Source organism: Gossypium raimondii, chromosome 9 (genome assembly GCF_025698545.1).
Source record: "Gossypium raimondii isolate GPD5lz chromosome 9, ASM2569854v1, whole genome shotgun sequence".
Classification (NCBI taxonomy): domain Eukaryota; kingdom Viridiplantae; phylum Streptophyta; class Magnoliopsida; order Malvales; family Malvaceae; genus Gossypium; species Gossypium raimondii.
The window spans coordinates 38,291,056-38,304,254 of record NC_068573.1 but is presented as its reverse complement, the minus strand read 5'-3'; the positions used below and the strand labels follow the sequence as shown (position 1 = coordinate 38,304,254).

The 13,199-nt window shown below is 37.3% G+C and overlaps 1 protein-coding gene and 1 non-coding gene across 2 annotated transcripts; both read right to left on the bottom strand.

Moving 5' to 3' along the window:
- Positions 1–7,332: 7,332 nt before the first annotated feature.
- LOC105799506 (zinc finger CCCH domain-containing protein 30) lies at positions 7,333–11,079 on the bottom strand. Its single transcript, XM_012630099.2, has 2 exons — positions 10,731–11,079; positions 7,333–9,911 (listed from the first exon to the last, which is right to left on the bottom strand). The coding sequence occupies exon 2, from the start codon at positions 9,774–9,776 to the stop codon at positions 7,689–7,691; it is 2,088 nt and encodes a 695-aa protein (XP_012485553.1). The 5' UTR covers positions 9,777–9,911; positions 10,731–11,079; the 3' UTR covers positions 7,333–7,688.
- A 1,739-nt stretch (positions 11,080–12,818) lies between these two features.
- LOC128032934 (small nucleolar RNA R71) lies at positions 12,819–12,925 on the bottom strand. Its single transcript, XR_008189273.1, has one exon. It is a non-coding gene; the product is annotated as a small nucleolar RNA R71 (small nucleolar RNA).
- Between the last annotated feature and the right edge of the window lie 274 nt (positions 12,926–13,199).

Here is a 13,199-nt window from a genome sequence, read left to right as displayed (position 1 = left end):
AATTAACTTGAGCTTCAGTACAACAACTATTGCTTATTTATAGCAGTAGAAGTTAAACTGATCTAACTAACTTTAACCAACACAAGCAGTGGTTATTCATTAGCTAACTAACTAACAGACTTGAACTTTAAATCCTGTCGAAAGCCAGCAAACTGCTTTGGAGGTATAGGTTTTGTAAGAACATCAGCAATCTGCTTAGCAGAGGGTACAAAATTAACTTGTAAGGCACCTGCAGCCACTTTTTCTCGTATGAAATGATGATCAATTTCTACGTGCTTCATGCGAGCATGATGGGTTGGATTGGCAGCCATAGACACTATAGAAGTGTTGTCACACCAGACAACTAGTGTTCTACACATTGACACCCCCCGACTTCATCTAGCAGCTGTTTGATCCATAACAGTTCAGTAACACAATTAGCTAAACTGCGATACTCAGCTTCAGAGGATGACCTGGACACAACCGATTGCTTTTTAGAGCACCGTGCAACTGGATTGGAGCCAAGATAAATCACATACCCCGTGGTGAAACGCCTGTCTTCAACCGAGGCAGCCCAGTCAGCATCTGAATAACTTATCAACTTGAGCTACCCTTTGGAGAAAATTAAACCATAATTCATAGTCCCGACGAGGTACCTTAGATCACGTTTTACAGCTTTCTAATGATCATCACTGGGAGAATTCATATATTGACTTAATTTGTTGACACAAAAAGCCACGTCAGGACGTGTAATGCATAGGTACTGAAGCATACCAACTGTGCTTCGATATAACTAACCATCAGCAAATAATGAATGTCCATCAGAGGCAACTAGTTTTGGGGTACTCACCATAGGTGTTGGCGTGGGTGCAACCCCAGCCATTCTAGTTCTCTGTAAAATCTCTGAAATATACTTTCTTTGATTGAGGTACAACCCTTGAGACGTGTGATGTACTTCAATCCCCAAGAAATAACTAAGTTGACCCATATCTTTGAGTGCAAATCTATCATGAAGTAGACGAACGACTGTGTCTATTTCTTCAGCAGAACTTCCTGTAAGTACAATATCATCAACATATGCCATAAGCAACAGTTGATGTCTAGCAGAGGTTCGAACGAATCAGGTAGGGTCTGCTTTTGAAGCACGAAAACCAAGGTGATGCACAAGATGTTGCTTGAGCGTCTGAAACCATGCACGAGGTGCTTGTTTTAGCCCATAGAAAGCTTTGGTCAACTTACACACAAGTGGCTGCCCATTAGGTCCTTCAACTTCAAAACCAGGTGGTTGAGCCATATATATTTCTTCTGTCAGATCCCCATTAAGAAACGCGTTGTTCACGTCAACTTGCCTCAGAGACCACCCATGCATAACTGCAACAGCTAGAATAGTTCTTATTGTTGCTGCCTTGACAACTGGGCTAAAGGTGTCTCTAAAATAAAAACCAGGGTGTTGAGAAAACCCCTTTGCCACTAAACGTGCCTTGTACCTTTCCACAGTGCCATCAGCTCGCTTTTTGACTTTAAAAAGCCATTTGCACCCGATAATCTTTCTATTTGCAGGCAGAGGGCAAAGCTCCCACGTTTTGTTGCGCAAAAGAGCCTGCAACTCATCTCGAATAGCCGTTTCCCAACAGGCATGATGCATGGCATCATGAATATCAGTAGGAGATTCAGTGAGCTCATGACTGACCCCACTCAAATACACTTTTGGTTTGAAAACACCAGCTTTGCTTCTGGTAATCATTGCATGTGAATTAACAGGCAGCATAGGAGATGCAGTAGGCACTGAGGACCTAATTGAAGGAGATTGTTGCAAGCTGGTGGTTAAGGGAGAATCTTGAGCTGGATTGAGACTACCAGGAGGTGAACCATTAAGCAAAGAGTTCACTGAGCTGGTCATGGGAGCTGAATTACGACACAGTACTGGTGAGATTGCTGCATTCGGTTCCGAATGTAGTACCAACAGCTTAGAGCTAGAAGAAGCAACAGGTGGTTGCGAGACTGTCAACTTGGAGAAAAGCTTCTTGAATGGAAACTCGTCTTCATGGAATGTAACATGCCGTGAGATATACACCCTACCATCAGCTGCCTGACATCGGTAGCCCTTATGATAAGGAGAATACCCGAGGAACGTGCAGGGACTGGACTTAAACTGCAGCTTTAAAGTGTTAAACAGCCGAAGATTAGGAAAACACAAACAGCCAAACACCCGTAGAAATGAGTAGTTGGGACGCTCACAAAATAACTTTTCATAGGGTGACACTCCCAATGGAGAAGAAGGTAACTTGTTCACCAAGAAAACAGCACTACAGAACGCATCATTCCAGTAAGTGATGGGTAGACCAGCATGTTCCATCATGGAAAGACCAGCTTCTACGATTTGCTTGTGTTTGCGCTCCACCAAACCATTTTGTTGCGACGTATATGGACACGTGACACGTCGGACAATCCCATGCTGTAACAGGTAACTATTCAAAGCTTGAAATTCTCATCCACCATCTGTTTGTAAAATTTTTAACTTGCACCCTAGAAACCTTTCAGCCTGTCTATGAAACACGGGAAACATACTAAGAACATCAGACTTTTTGTGTAAGAAATAAAGCCATGTGTATCTCAAGTAAGCATCTGTAAATGCAACGTAGTATCGAAAGCCATTGGACGTGACTGGGGCAGGTCCCCACACATCGGCAGACACAAGTTGTAGTGGAGCAGTATATTCAGAGGTTGAATGAGAGAAATGTTGCTTATGCTCTTTTCCTAAATGGCAAGCAGTATAGCAAGTAGTATGTTTATTTGTAGCAAAAGGAACATTACAGTGATACAATGTTTTCTTAAGTGTGGCATTACAAGGATGCCCTAGTCTACAATGCCAAACATCAAAAGGAATCATAGTACTGGCAATCAGACATTGAGCAGGGAGCATGGATGAACCAGGAGCACTGGAGTGCAGTTTGTATAACCCGTCACTTATAGAGCCAGTAAGGAGAACCTCTCTACTCTGTAGATCACGAACTTTGCACTGTGTGAGGGAAAACTCAAACATCACATTATTATCCTTTGTAAATTTTGAGACAGATAGAAGATTTTTAGTTATGCCAGGAACGTGCAGCAACGACTTCATAAGCAAAGGACGTGATCGAGTAATTAAGGAAGACTGTCTCATGGACATAACAGGAAGAACTGAGCCATTACCCACATAAACTTTTCCTGGACCATTGTAAGGTAGAGTTTCACTGATTGATGACCCCGAATTTGTCAGGTGGTGCGTGGCTCCAGAGTCAGGATACCAGGCATTATCCGCCACCATCGCAGGAGTTGTAACAAAAGCTTAGAACTGTGAAGTTGGAGAAGAAGCAAAGGCAGGCATGCTACTATGCTGTGGAGAACCAGCAAGAAACGGATTAGTCCAGTTAGGAATTTGAGAAGGTGGACAATACCAACCTGGAGAAACAGTCTGATTGACAGTAGGTGCTGGAGCCATCCAAGGTGCAATCGGATATCCAGCTCCAAACAAACTCAGATTCGCTTGAGGAACCGGAGGAGGCCTGTAACCAATACTTTTATATGAAGCATCAAAGCGATGGTAACACTGATCAACAAGGTGTCCAGACTTTCCACACAACTGACACTGAATCCTCGATCCATATGAACGGCCACGTCCACACCCTCAGTTATTTGAGGGACGATAAACTGATGTGGTTACATTCTCATTGACAGTATTTGGTTTTTGACTAGAGACCAAATTTTTTGAACTAGGAGCCTCGCATACCACAACATTTTGTCTCGTTTCAGCATCAAGAAGAATAATTATCACTCCTTGAACCATATATGGGACCTGGCTAGCAGTAACGATAGAGATGACAGATTCATATTCAGGTGGTAAGCTATTAAGAATGGCAGTGACATGCTCAAGATCAGTAATAATCTCCCCACAACTGGAAAAACCATCACAATAGGTCTTGATCTTCATAAGAAAGTCTTTCATAGAAAGATCTCCCTTCCGTTGTGAATGTAAGGCTCGTCTATAAGACATCAGTTGAGATGTAGTCTTGCTGCCATATAAAGCAACAATGGCATTCCAGATTTGAGCACTAGAATCCAAACCAATAAGATGAGGTAAAACACCCGTACTTACAGAGGATAAGAGCCATGAGGCTAAAGCACAGTCTTGCTGCTCAAACCTGACAAACTCTGGATTCTCCTGAAGAACACCACTTGGATCCACAATCTGACGTGGAGGAGCAATTGTGCACAAATCAAGAAAATGTTGAAGTCTGTAAGTTTTGAGCGCCAAAAGAATCTGTTGTCTCCATAACAAATAGTTACTATCATCTAATAGCACACTAATCTTCTTGGTTGAAAAAAAACGACTATCAACAACCCCATCAGTAAGATTCGATGCCATTGTAGCAGTGGATTGCATAGCAGAAGGACTGGATGGCAAAGCCATAGAACTCACAAGAATACAAGAGCCAAGAAAACTTCTGATACCATGTTAAGATATCAACAATACTGAATTGTTATTAGAAAATTAACTTGAGCTTTAGTACAGCAACTATTGCTTATTTATAGCAGTAGAAGTTAAACTGATCTAACTAACTTTAACCAACACAAGCAGTGGTTATTCATTAGCTAACTAACTAACAGACTATAGCTCTAACAAAACTATCTCATATTCTTGGGATTCAAAATTTTGGGAATAAACACTATTTGTTTTGTTAATCTCATCCAATCCAACCTTTCGGTTCAAAATAGATAAACAATAACCACACACATCATGTACCCAAATATGCCAATATCTTTGGAAAAAGAAAGCCGGGAAACCATGAAAACCTGATTCTTTCGTTGTATGCATCCCCTTCAACGCCGCAAAGACTTCTTCCTCTCTATATGCTGCTCCTAACTCCTCATTCATGGCTGCCATACATGTGTGAACTCCAGATAGTAAGTGACTCGTATCCCCCCTCTCTCGTGTCTGAAAAAGTTGGTAGAAATAATTCCTTGCGCATGCTGCCCATTCATCCTCACCTTGAACTAAGTTAGTAGCCGAACGCTTTCTGAACGTGGCAAATTGATGACAGAAAAGCGTGTTATGGTGAAAGGGACATATTTATAAATAGTAAATTTATTTATAAAACTATTTCGTTTATTAGTAAAATTAAATAGTAAATAGGATCATATTGTTTGATTAGTAATATAGTCATTTTAATCTTGTTAATATAATATTTTCTATTATTTTAAATAATTTTGGATAAATTTTAAAAATAATAATTTGAAATTTTCATTTAAAAATTATTTCAAATATATGTTTTTCAAAAATAAAATAAACTCAATATTTTTAGCATTAAGTGATAGGCGTTATCTACTTGCATATTCTATTCAATGCTTTTTTGGCTAAAAATTTTGTATTAAGTAAAAAATTCATATGATTATCAAACACACCCTTCATTATTTTTGTGCCTATTTGTAAGATTTTGTTTTTGCCTATTTGTAAGGCTAAATACTCAAATTGGGTTCAACTTTTTATTAGTTGCTCACATAAGAGCTAAAGGTTTCAAAATAGTCAAATAAGAATTAAGCATTTTTCAAAAATGCTCAAATGAGGCTAAACCTTTTTAAATGGACAAATAAGGCCAAACCCTTTTGAAAGTGTTCAAATAAGGTATTTTTAAATGCAGTATATTATGTTTTCATTTTTTTTCCTTTCTTTTCAAGTAATATTTAATTCAACTATCATGTGTTCTATTCTAAAAACGCTAGGGGTGAAGTGTGTGAAAAGCCCTTAACACGTTCATTGAGGTTTGACCCTTATATGATCATTTTGAAATATTTGGCCTTTATATGAGCAACTCCTGAAATATTAGGCCCTAATTGAAAACCATTGGTTTGGTTTTGTTTGGTTTAAGACCTATTTTGGCCCTTGGATTATAATGAAATTCTCAAGTCGACCCATTTACTATTTTTTTTCGGCCATTTTACCCCTTTTACTTTCATCTCGTCCATCATTTTAGCCCAGAAGCCATTTTTGTTAAAAAAAACTCTCATGTAAGCATTTAAGCCAATCAAATGCGAACACATGGAGGGTCGAAGTGAGAATTTCACTATCATACAGGGGCCAGACTAAGAATTTCACAACAAGTCACAGGGTAAACATATGGGATTTTTTTTACCTAAAAGATCAAAAAGGTAACATGATGAGAGATAAAATTATTAAAAAAAATAAAAATGAAAGTATAATTTGATTAAGTGGGAGAATAAAGAAAGAAAATAACAAGAGAATAATTTAAGATGGCATGGTATCATCAACTTTCGGCAATTCTCTTCAACTTTTTGATAGGAAGGAAATCAAATTGCAATTTTTAATCTTTGAGCGTCCAAATCAATCCTTTTAAACAACCAAGTAACAGCTTGTCCAATATATAAAAAAAAAATTCACAATCAGAACCTAAACATATTCCCATTGGAAGATCATTATGGCCACTAATTAATTTGATTGCAAATTGCCTTCTCCATTATATATTTTTTTCATTTTTACTTATTACTTCTATCTCTTTTAAGATAGACTTCTTGCATGCTTAGTGAAGATTATAAATAAACAAATTTCTAACTAATGGCACCCAAAGGTGAGAGGGACATCAATCTCCACTCAACTTTTCTTAAATCTAAATAGTTTACCAATATCACATTTTAATAAAGCACCAAAATAATATAATAAATTCAATAAGTTCAGCGCAATACATTTAATATGTTTTATCGTAAAATTACGTTAGTAGTCATCTAACCATGATTTTTCTATTTTAGTCACTCAATGATAAAAAGTTACAAAATGGTAACTCAATTATTCAGTCTTTTCTTTTCTTTTTTGCCACCATCTTACTAACATAAAAATGGAAGCATCCAAAATCTAAAATAATTGGGTGATTAAAAAGACAATTGAATAGTTGAGTGACAAATTTGTAACTTTTCATAGTTGGGTCACTACTAATGTAGTTTAGTCTAAATTTTAACAAATTTAGTAATTATTTATACCGTATTTATTTTATAGAGAATTTTCTACCCTTTTTCCTCTGTTGTTCTATTTTTAAAACAATTAAATTGTAGAATACCATTTTTAATTAGTATTTTTGTACGCATTAAATCTAATCTTTAAGACAAAAAGATCATCACCTAGAGAAGGTAGAAGGTACTAAAATCAAAGTAAGATATGACAATATACTTGGTGGGCAAAGAGGTACTAATATCGACGCCTCAAGATTTTGATTTGATGCCATTGAAAGAGCAACACGCGAAACACAAGATTTAACTACGTCACGTTGAATACTGGTTGCTGAAAGTAATATGTAACAATGAAGATATGGCAATAGGAATTAAGCAATAAACTATAGTTGAATGTTACATCATCATCATCAAAGGATCAGAAATCTCAGAAAATATTGCATGTAAAAAACACCGCAAGTTTGGGCATCATTTCTTTCAACATATAGCCAAAGGTTATCCTCAACCCTTCTTTGTTTTTTCCTTAACTGTTTCTTTGTAATAATAAATGGTGAAAAATGAATGTTTTCCCCCCTTTCCTTCACCACTTGCTGTGACTGTTTAGCTTCCCTTCTACATTCTTCACCAACAAAATCCCAAAAAAAAGAATACAAATGTTATATACCAAAACCTTTTTATGTTATCTCTACCTCAGGGTTCAGTGAAACTGGTTTTCAGTTTTGCTGAGCCACGAGCTCATCAAGCTTCATTTGCTCGATCCATGCTCCCAACACTGCAGTATCGACCGGATCAATTCGAGAGTTCATGCTTGAACCTAGACCTGTAGAAGCATTAAGTGTTACACCTGAAACAGGCACACCTGTTTTCTCTTTGACCTCAGTGGGAGATTCTTTTACAAGGGATTGAACCCATGATAAATCGGGCTCGTCTCCATTGCCAAGCTCAAATGAAGATGACCTGCGAAGCTTGCCTGAGCCATCTGCATCGACTGCCCAGTCCGGTTTCCCATTGGAGGATCCCCACCAAGAATTTACTGGGGAACCAACGGTGGCAGAGGAGCCAGAACCAAGCTCCCTAGAGCTTAGGCTGCGGAACTGTTGCTGCTTCTCGCGTTGAACTAACATTGAAACCCGAGAGCTCATTGGCGAGATAGGTTCTACGTTTCGTGGAGACATCCTACCAGATAGAGAAGCCTGCAACAAAGGATGTTCAATATTTTTAGGAGAAAAATTTGTGTTTATAGGTGATAACATGCTTTGCTGCTGCTGGAATTGATTTAAAACAGCAGACTTATGGGTGGGAGAGTAAACTGCCGCAGCCAATGCTTGATCGGAGTACTGCAGAGATGAGTTCTCAGCCGAAAATAGATCATCAAGATTCGATGGAGTCAGAGTCTTCAATCGACCAGATCGATTTAAAGAATTAGAACTCATAGAGGGCTGAGAGAGGCTAGATAACTCATTTATCAGCTGTTGTTGCTGCACATCAAAATCCGGCAGCAAGTTGAAGTCTTCAGTTGGAATGTCTCTTGCATTAAGAGAAGATCTGAGGCGACTAGATTGAAGATTGCTTCCAGGAAGATGCAGGGCCGGAACATTGGGCTGTGGCCAGGCAACATTAGAATGAGACATGCCATTAGCAGATGGAGACATGGGAGGTGTGAAAGGTGACGGAGACATTACGGATACAGAAGAAGGCGATCCAGGTAACAGACTCAAGGCTGCAGCAAAATCCATAGCTGTAGCACCAGAAGTACTTGAACGAGGAGATAGAACAGCAGAACCAGTGGAGACATATAGAGGCCGGAGTTCCTCAGCAGTATGAGCAAAGAAACACACTCTCCTTGCACAACTAGTACCGTCCTTGCACAGCCGGGTTCGGTATTGAGCAGGGTGTAGCCAGCATTCGAAAACGCCATGTGCATATTCACACATATCACCACGTCTACATGCCCCCTTGCGAAAATCGGGACAAGGAACACAACTGTAATGGAACTTCCTAGGATCCCTTCTTCGAGCATTCTCACCTGGATGAACAAATGGACACTCAGTCCAATCATGGGAGTAGGCGCGAGAACAAGGCCGCACCTTAAACGAATACATTCGGAACTCATCAGTTGAATAGATGCTGTTCTTGATATCTGGAAGAGATGGGTCGATTGGGTATTCTTTCTTCTCTGATGTGGAAGAAAAAGGAGCATTAGTTGACTTCAGCTTCTGAGGGGAACCTAAACCAGATGTAGGTGACCCATTTTCTCGAGAGGGCGAAGGAGGATTCGAGCCCGAATTCGTGACAGCTGTTGACACCCTTAAATTCTGCTCTAGAACAGAACTCTTGGTCGCGAGGAGTTGTTCAAGAGTTAATTTTGCAAATTGAAGCTTTGGAGGAACAACAATAACATCAATAGGAAGATGACCATTTGCATCAACCAAATTGGCATCGGCCCCAGCTGCTAAAAGCAGCTTCACAACATCAATAGCATTTGAAGCCCCACCAGAGGCAGCACAGTGGAGTGCAGTGCTTTTGTCATGGCCGCACACACGATTAATATCAGCATCGGATGAAGATAGGATCAGCTTAATAACATCGATGCTACCATATGTAGCAGCAACCATCAAAGGTGTTCTTTCATTGTTAACCATCTGCTTTGAGCCCTTGGGACGACCGTACCACAGCCCTACTTCATCTACACCAGAAGGGTCACGTTGGATGGATCGTTTAAAGCCCACGACATCATTATTAGCGGCAAGCTCAAGCAAGCTTGCAAAAGTATCTTCAGTTTCTAGAGTCAAGTGATTCATTTCTCAGCTATCTTAAAAAGAAATATTAGATGTTGTTGGAGGTGACCTGCAATTTAACCGCGCTAATCCACGGCACATGCTTTCCTTTGAAAAGAATCCAACTCAGGTTTACAAACAGCACCCATTGGAATCAACCTGTGGAAAATGATCAAATATTCTGTAAGATATTATTGGAATTAAAAAAGAAGAAAAAAAACAACTAGAAAATCAGCCCCACTTGGGATTTCAAGAAGATTTCAACCAAAAATAATAGTGGTGGATCATTAAATTAAATTTAAAACAAAAGTCGGATAACTTGACGGATCATCAGTGGGGGGACGATAAAGAGAAAAATACAAAATATTGTAGTTTGAAGATAAATAAATTACAACATATATTCCATTACTTTGAGACATGATTGTCGACAACTACACACAGCCTTAGTAGAAGAACACTAAAATAAATTTTGATGGTCATGCTATTATTATCACTAAAAGAAACTACAGTTATAAGAATATATATATATATATATATAGGGTTTAGCTGAAGGCCTGAACTAATAAGAAAGAAAACGAAAATACAATGGTATTTTGGAGAAGCAAAAATAATAATAAACCTAGCTTTATTAAACTGAAAATCAAACAAAATAAGATTGCTTTTCTTCCATTTTCTTTAAATCAGTTTTTCCCAGTACAACCATAAATAAATACAAAAACAGTAGAAATATTTTTGAACAAAACTTCAAAACAGTATCTATATTATCATTGAAGGATCTTGAAATAAATCATTCAACGCTCATCACTAAAAATATTTTTTTTCAAAAAAAATAGCAAAGGATCAGTGGCAGAAAAGAAGTAATAAAAGATCTAACTGAGAAGCAATCAAAACAAAAGTGCAGAGAAAAACCAAGACAGCTAAACCCCGTGACCAAGATCTTTGTCACAAGGGGAAAACTGAAGCAAAAGAAAACCTTACCAGTTTAAGAATCCATCTCTGTTGTCAGAAACCAATAGAAAGGAGAAGCTTTTACAGATCTACCGGGTCTTTGAAATATTTGCCTCAAAAAGGGCGGAAAACAATTTGATCTTGGATTAGATTTGTTTTAGGGTTAAGTAACAGAGTTCTTAAGAACAGGAACAGCAGCTACTTCTTCTCCTCCTCCTCCTTTCCATCTCTATTTCCTAAGTCAGTGCCGCTTTTTCTTTCATGAAAAATTGAAAATGAAACTACAAATCAAAATCCCAAAACAATTAAAAAACGATTAATTTCTTTAATTCCTTTAGATAAAATCGCCCATGAGAAATAAAAAATGAAAAAGGCAAACTCAGTCTGAGATGACGTTAAATGAGTGTAGCGTTGAATATTCTCCTTACCAATCATATAGTAACGCGTCACTTCCATCAGGGAGGCCTGTCATTAAATTTTAAAGTTAGGGCTATTTTTGTCAATTTGGGATAGAATCCAATTTTTGTATTTTTACGTGGCGTGAATTGATTCGTTTTTGGTGTTTTAACGAGGACAACTCCTGGCAGACAAACTATGTTGCCTTGTAATAAATTTAACCGTATCCTTATGTCAAATTCCTTCAAAATTCAACCTAAATTCACTTTACATGATGGTTAAATTTTCTAGTGTTTTTAAATAGGTTGAAATATGTCATAGATATTTTCCAATTTAGTTTTTATATTTTTATTTTTGAAATTTAATCTCTTTATTTTTTTAATTTTAAAATTTACATCTAATTATTAATACTATCAATTTTTTTATTAAATTTGTTGACATGACATTTTGAAATAAAAAATTCTCACCGATAGCAATGTAACTAAAAAATGTTGTAATAAACCTAAATTAAACAAAATAATTTTAACATTGTTAACAATTGAGCTTGGATTTTGAAATCTAAAAGGTAGAGGGACTAAATTTCTAGAAATAAAAGTGTAGGAACTAAATTCTAAATTTACAATGAGTACAAAAACTTATGACACATTTTAACCTTTTAAATAAATAATAACGTAAAGGGTTAAATATAATATTGGTATCCGAATTTGTCCACTTTTCTCAGATTAGTACCTATGGTTTTTGTTCCAGATTGGTACCCGAACTTTTTTTTCATCCACTATATTGGTACTTAACACTAACGGTATTTATTTTTTTTGCTGACATGGTAACGCTGGCCAATCACGCGCTGCCACGTGGCATCCTCATGTCATTTCTTTTTCTTTTTTATTTCCCTTCTTTTCTTTTCTTATTTTTCTTTTTTCGACTTCATCTTTCTTCTTTCTTTCTTCTTTCTTCTTTCTTTCTTCTGTCAGGAACCCCAAAAGTTTTCCCTCACTTTTTTATCATCCAATCAATTCTAAGTTGAAAAACTTTGTTAATTTATCAAATTGTTGAACTAATACCAAAAAAAATTTACAATCAATTCATTTCCCTTGAACAATTTCTACTATGTTCATTTTTCAAAAACTAAGAGAAAAAAGCAATTAAACATATGAACTACTAAAATTAAACTCATTGGAAGTGTTGCAGTACATTGATGGTACCAGTATATAGAAAAACTTAAGAGTTGTATTGGGAAAAAGATACTAACATTCGATTACATAACAATGTTGGATTACACAACTCTGGTTATTTATGGGGGATGTACAATTATGCATATTTCAAATCTGCAACATCAAGAAAGTAGTGGTTTTTTTTTTCCATAGTTTGCTAGTGCATACCTACAATCCTAAAGTGAGAGAATATGTATTTGATTTTTTACAAGTTAAAAAAAAAAGCTTGGGTTTCGTATGCAACCACTGATGCTCCAAATGCTTCAAATAATGGGCCAATTTAGTGGGATGCCTATTGACGATCCACATCTTCATCTTCGTTTGTTCATGGATGTAAGCGACTAAATTGGCCGGAGTAACTGAAGATGCCCTAAGATTAAAGTTGTTCCCATACTCGTTGAGAGATAGAGCACGAGCATGGTTGAATTCCTTATCACCTGACTCCATATCCACATCGCAAGAATTGGCTGAGTGGTTCTTGATGAAGTACTTCCAACCTAGTAAAAATGCTAAACTTTAGAATGATATCACCACATTCCAACAACTTGATAATGAATCCCTGTATGAGGCTTAGGAGTTGTGCAAGAAATCATTACAAAAATGCCTTCACCATGGTATTCTGCATCGCATTCAATTGAAGGCTTTTTACAATGGTCTCAATGCACATGGTGGTAGATACTTTTACAAACGGAGCCATTTTTTTGAAGTTCTACAATGAATCTTATGAAATTCTTGAAAAATTTCCAGCAAAAACTATCAATGGCCAACTAATTGAACAACCACGGGAAGAAGTGTGGCAGGAGTACATGAAGTTGATGCACTTACTTCATTGGCAGCTCGGGTATCTTGTGTCCTCCATGCTTAGAACATTTACTACTAACGGTTTTAATAC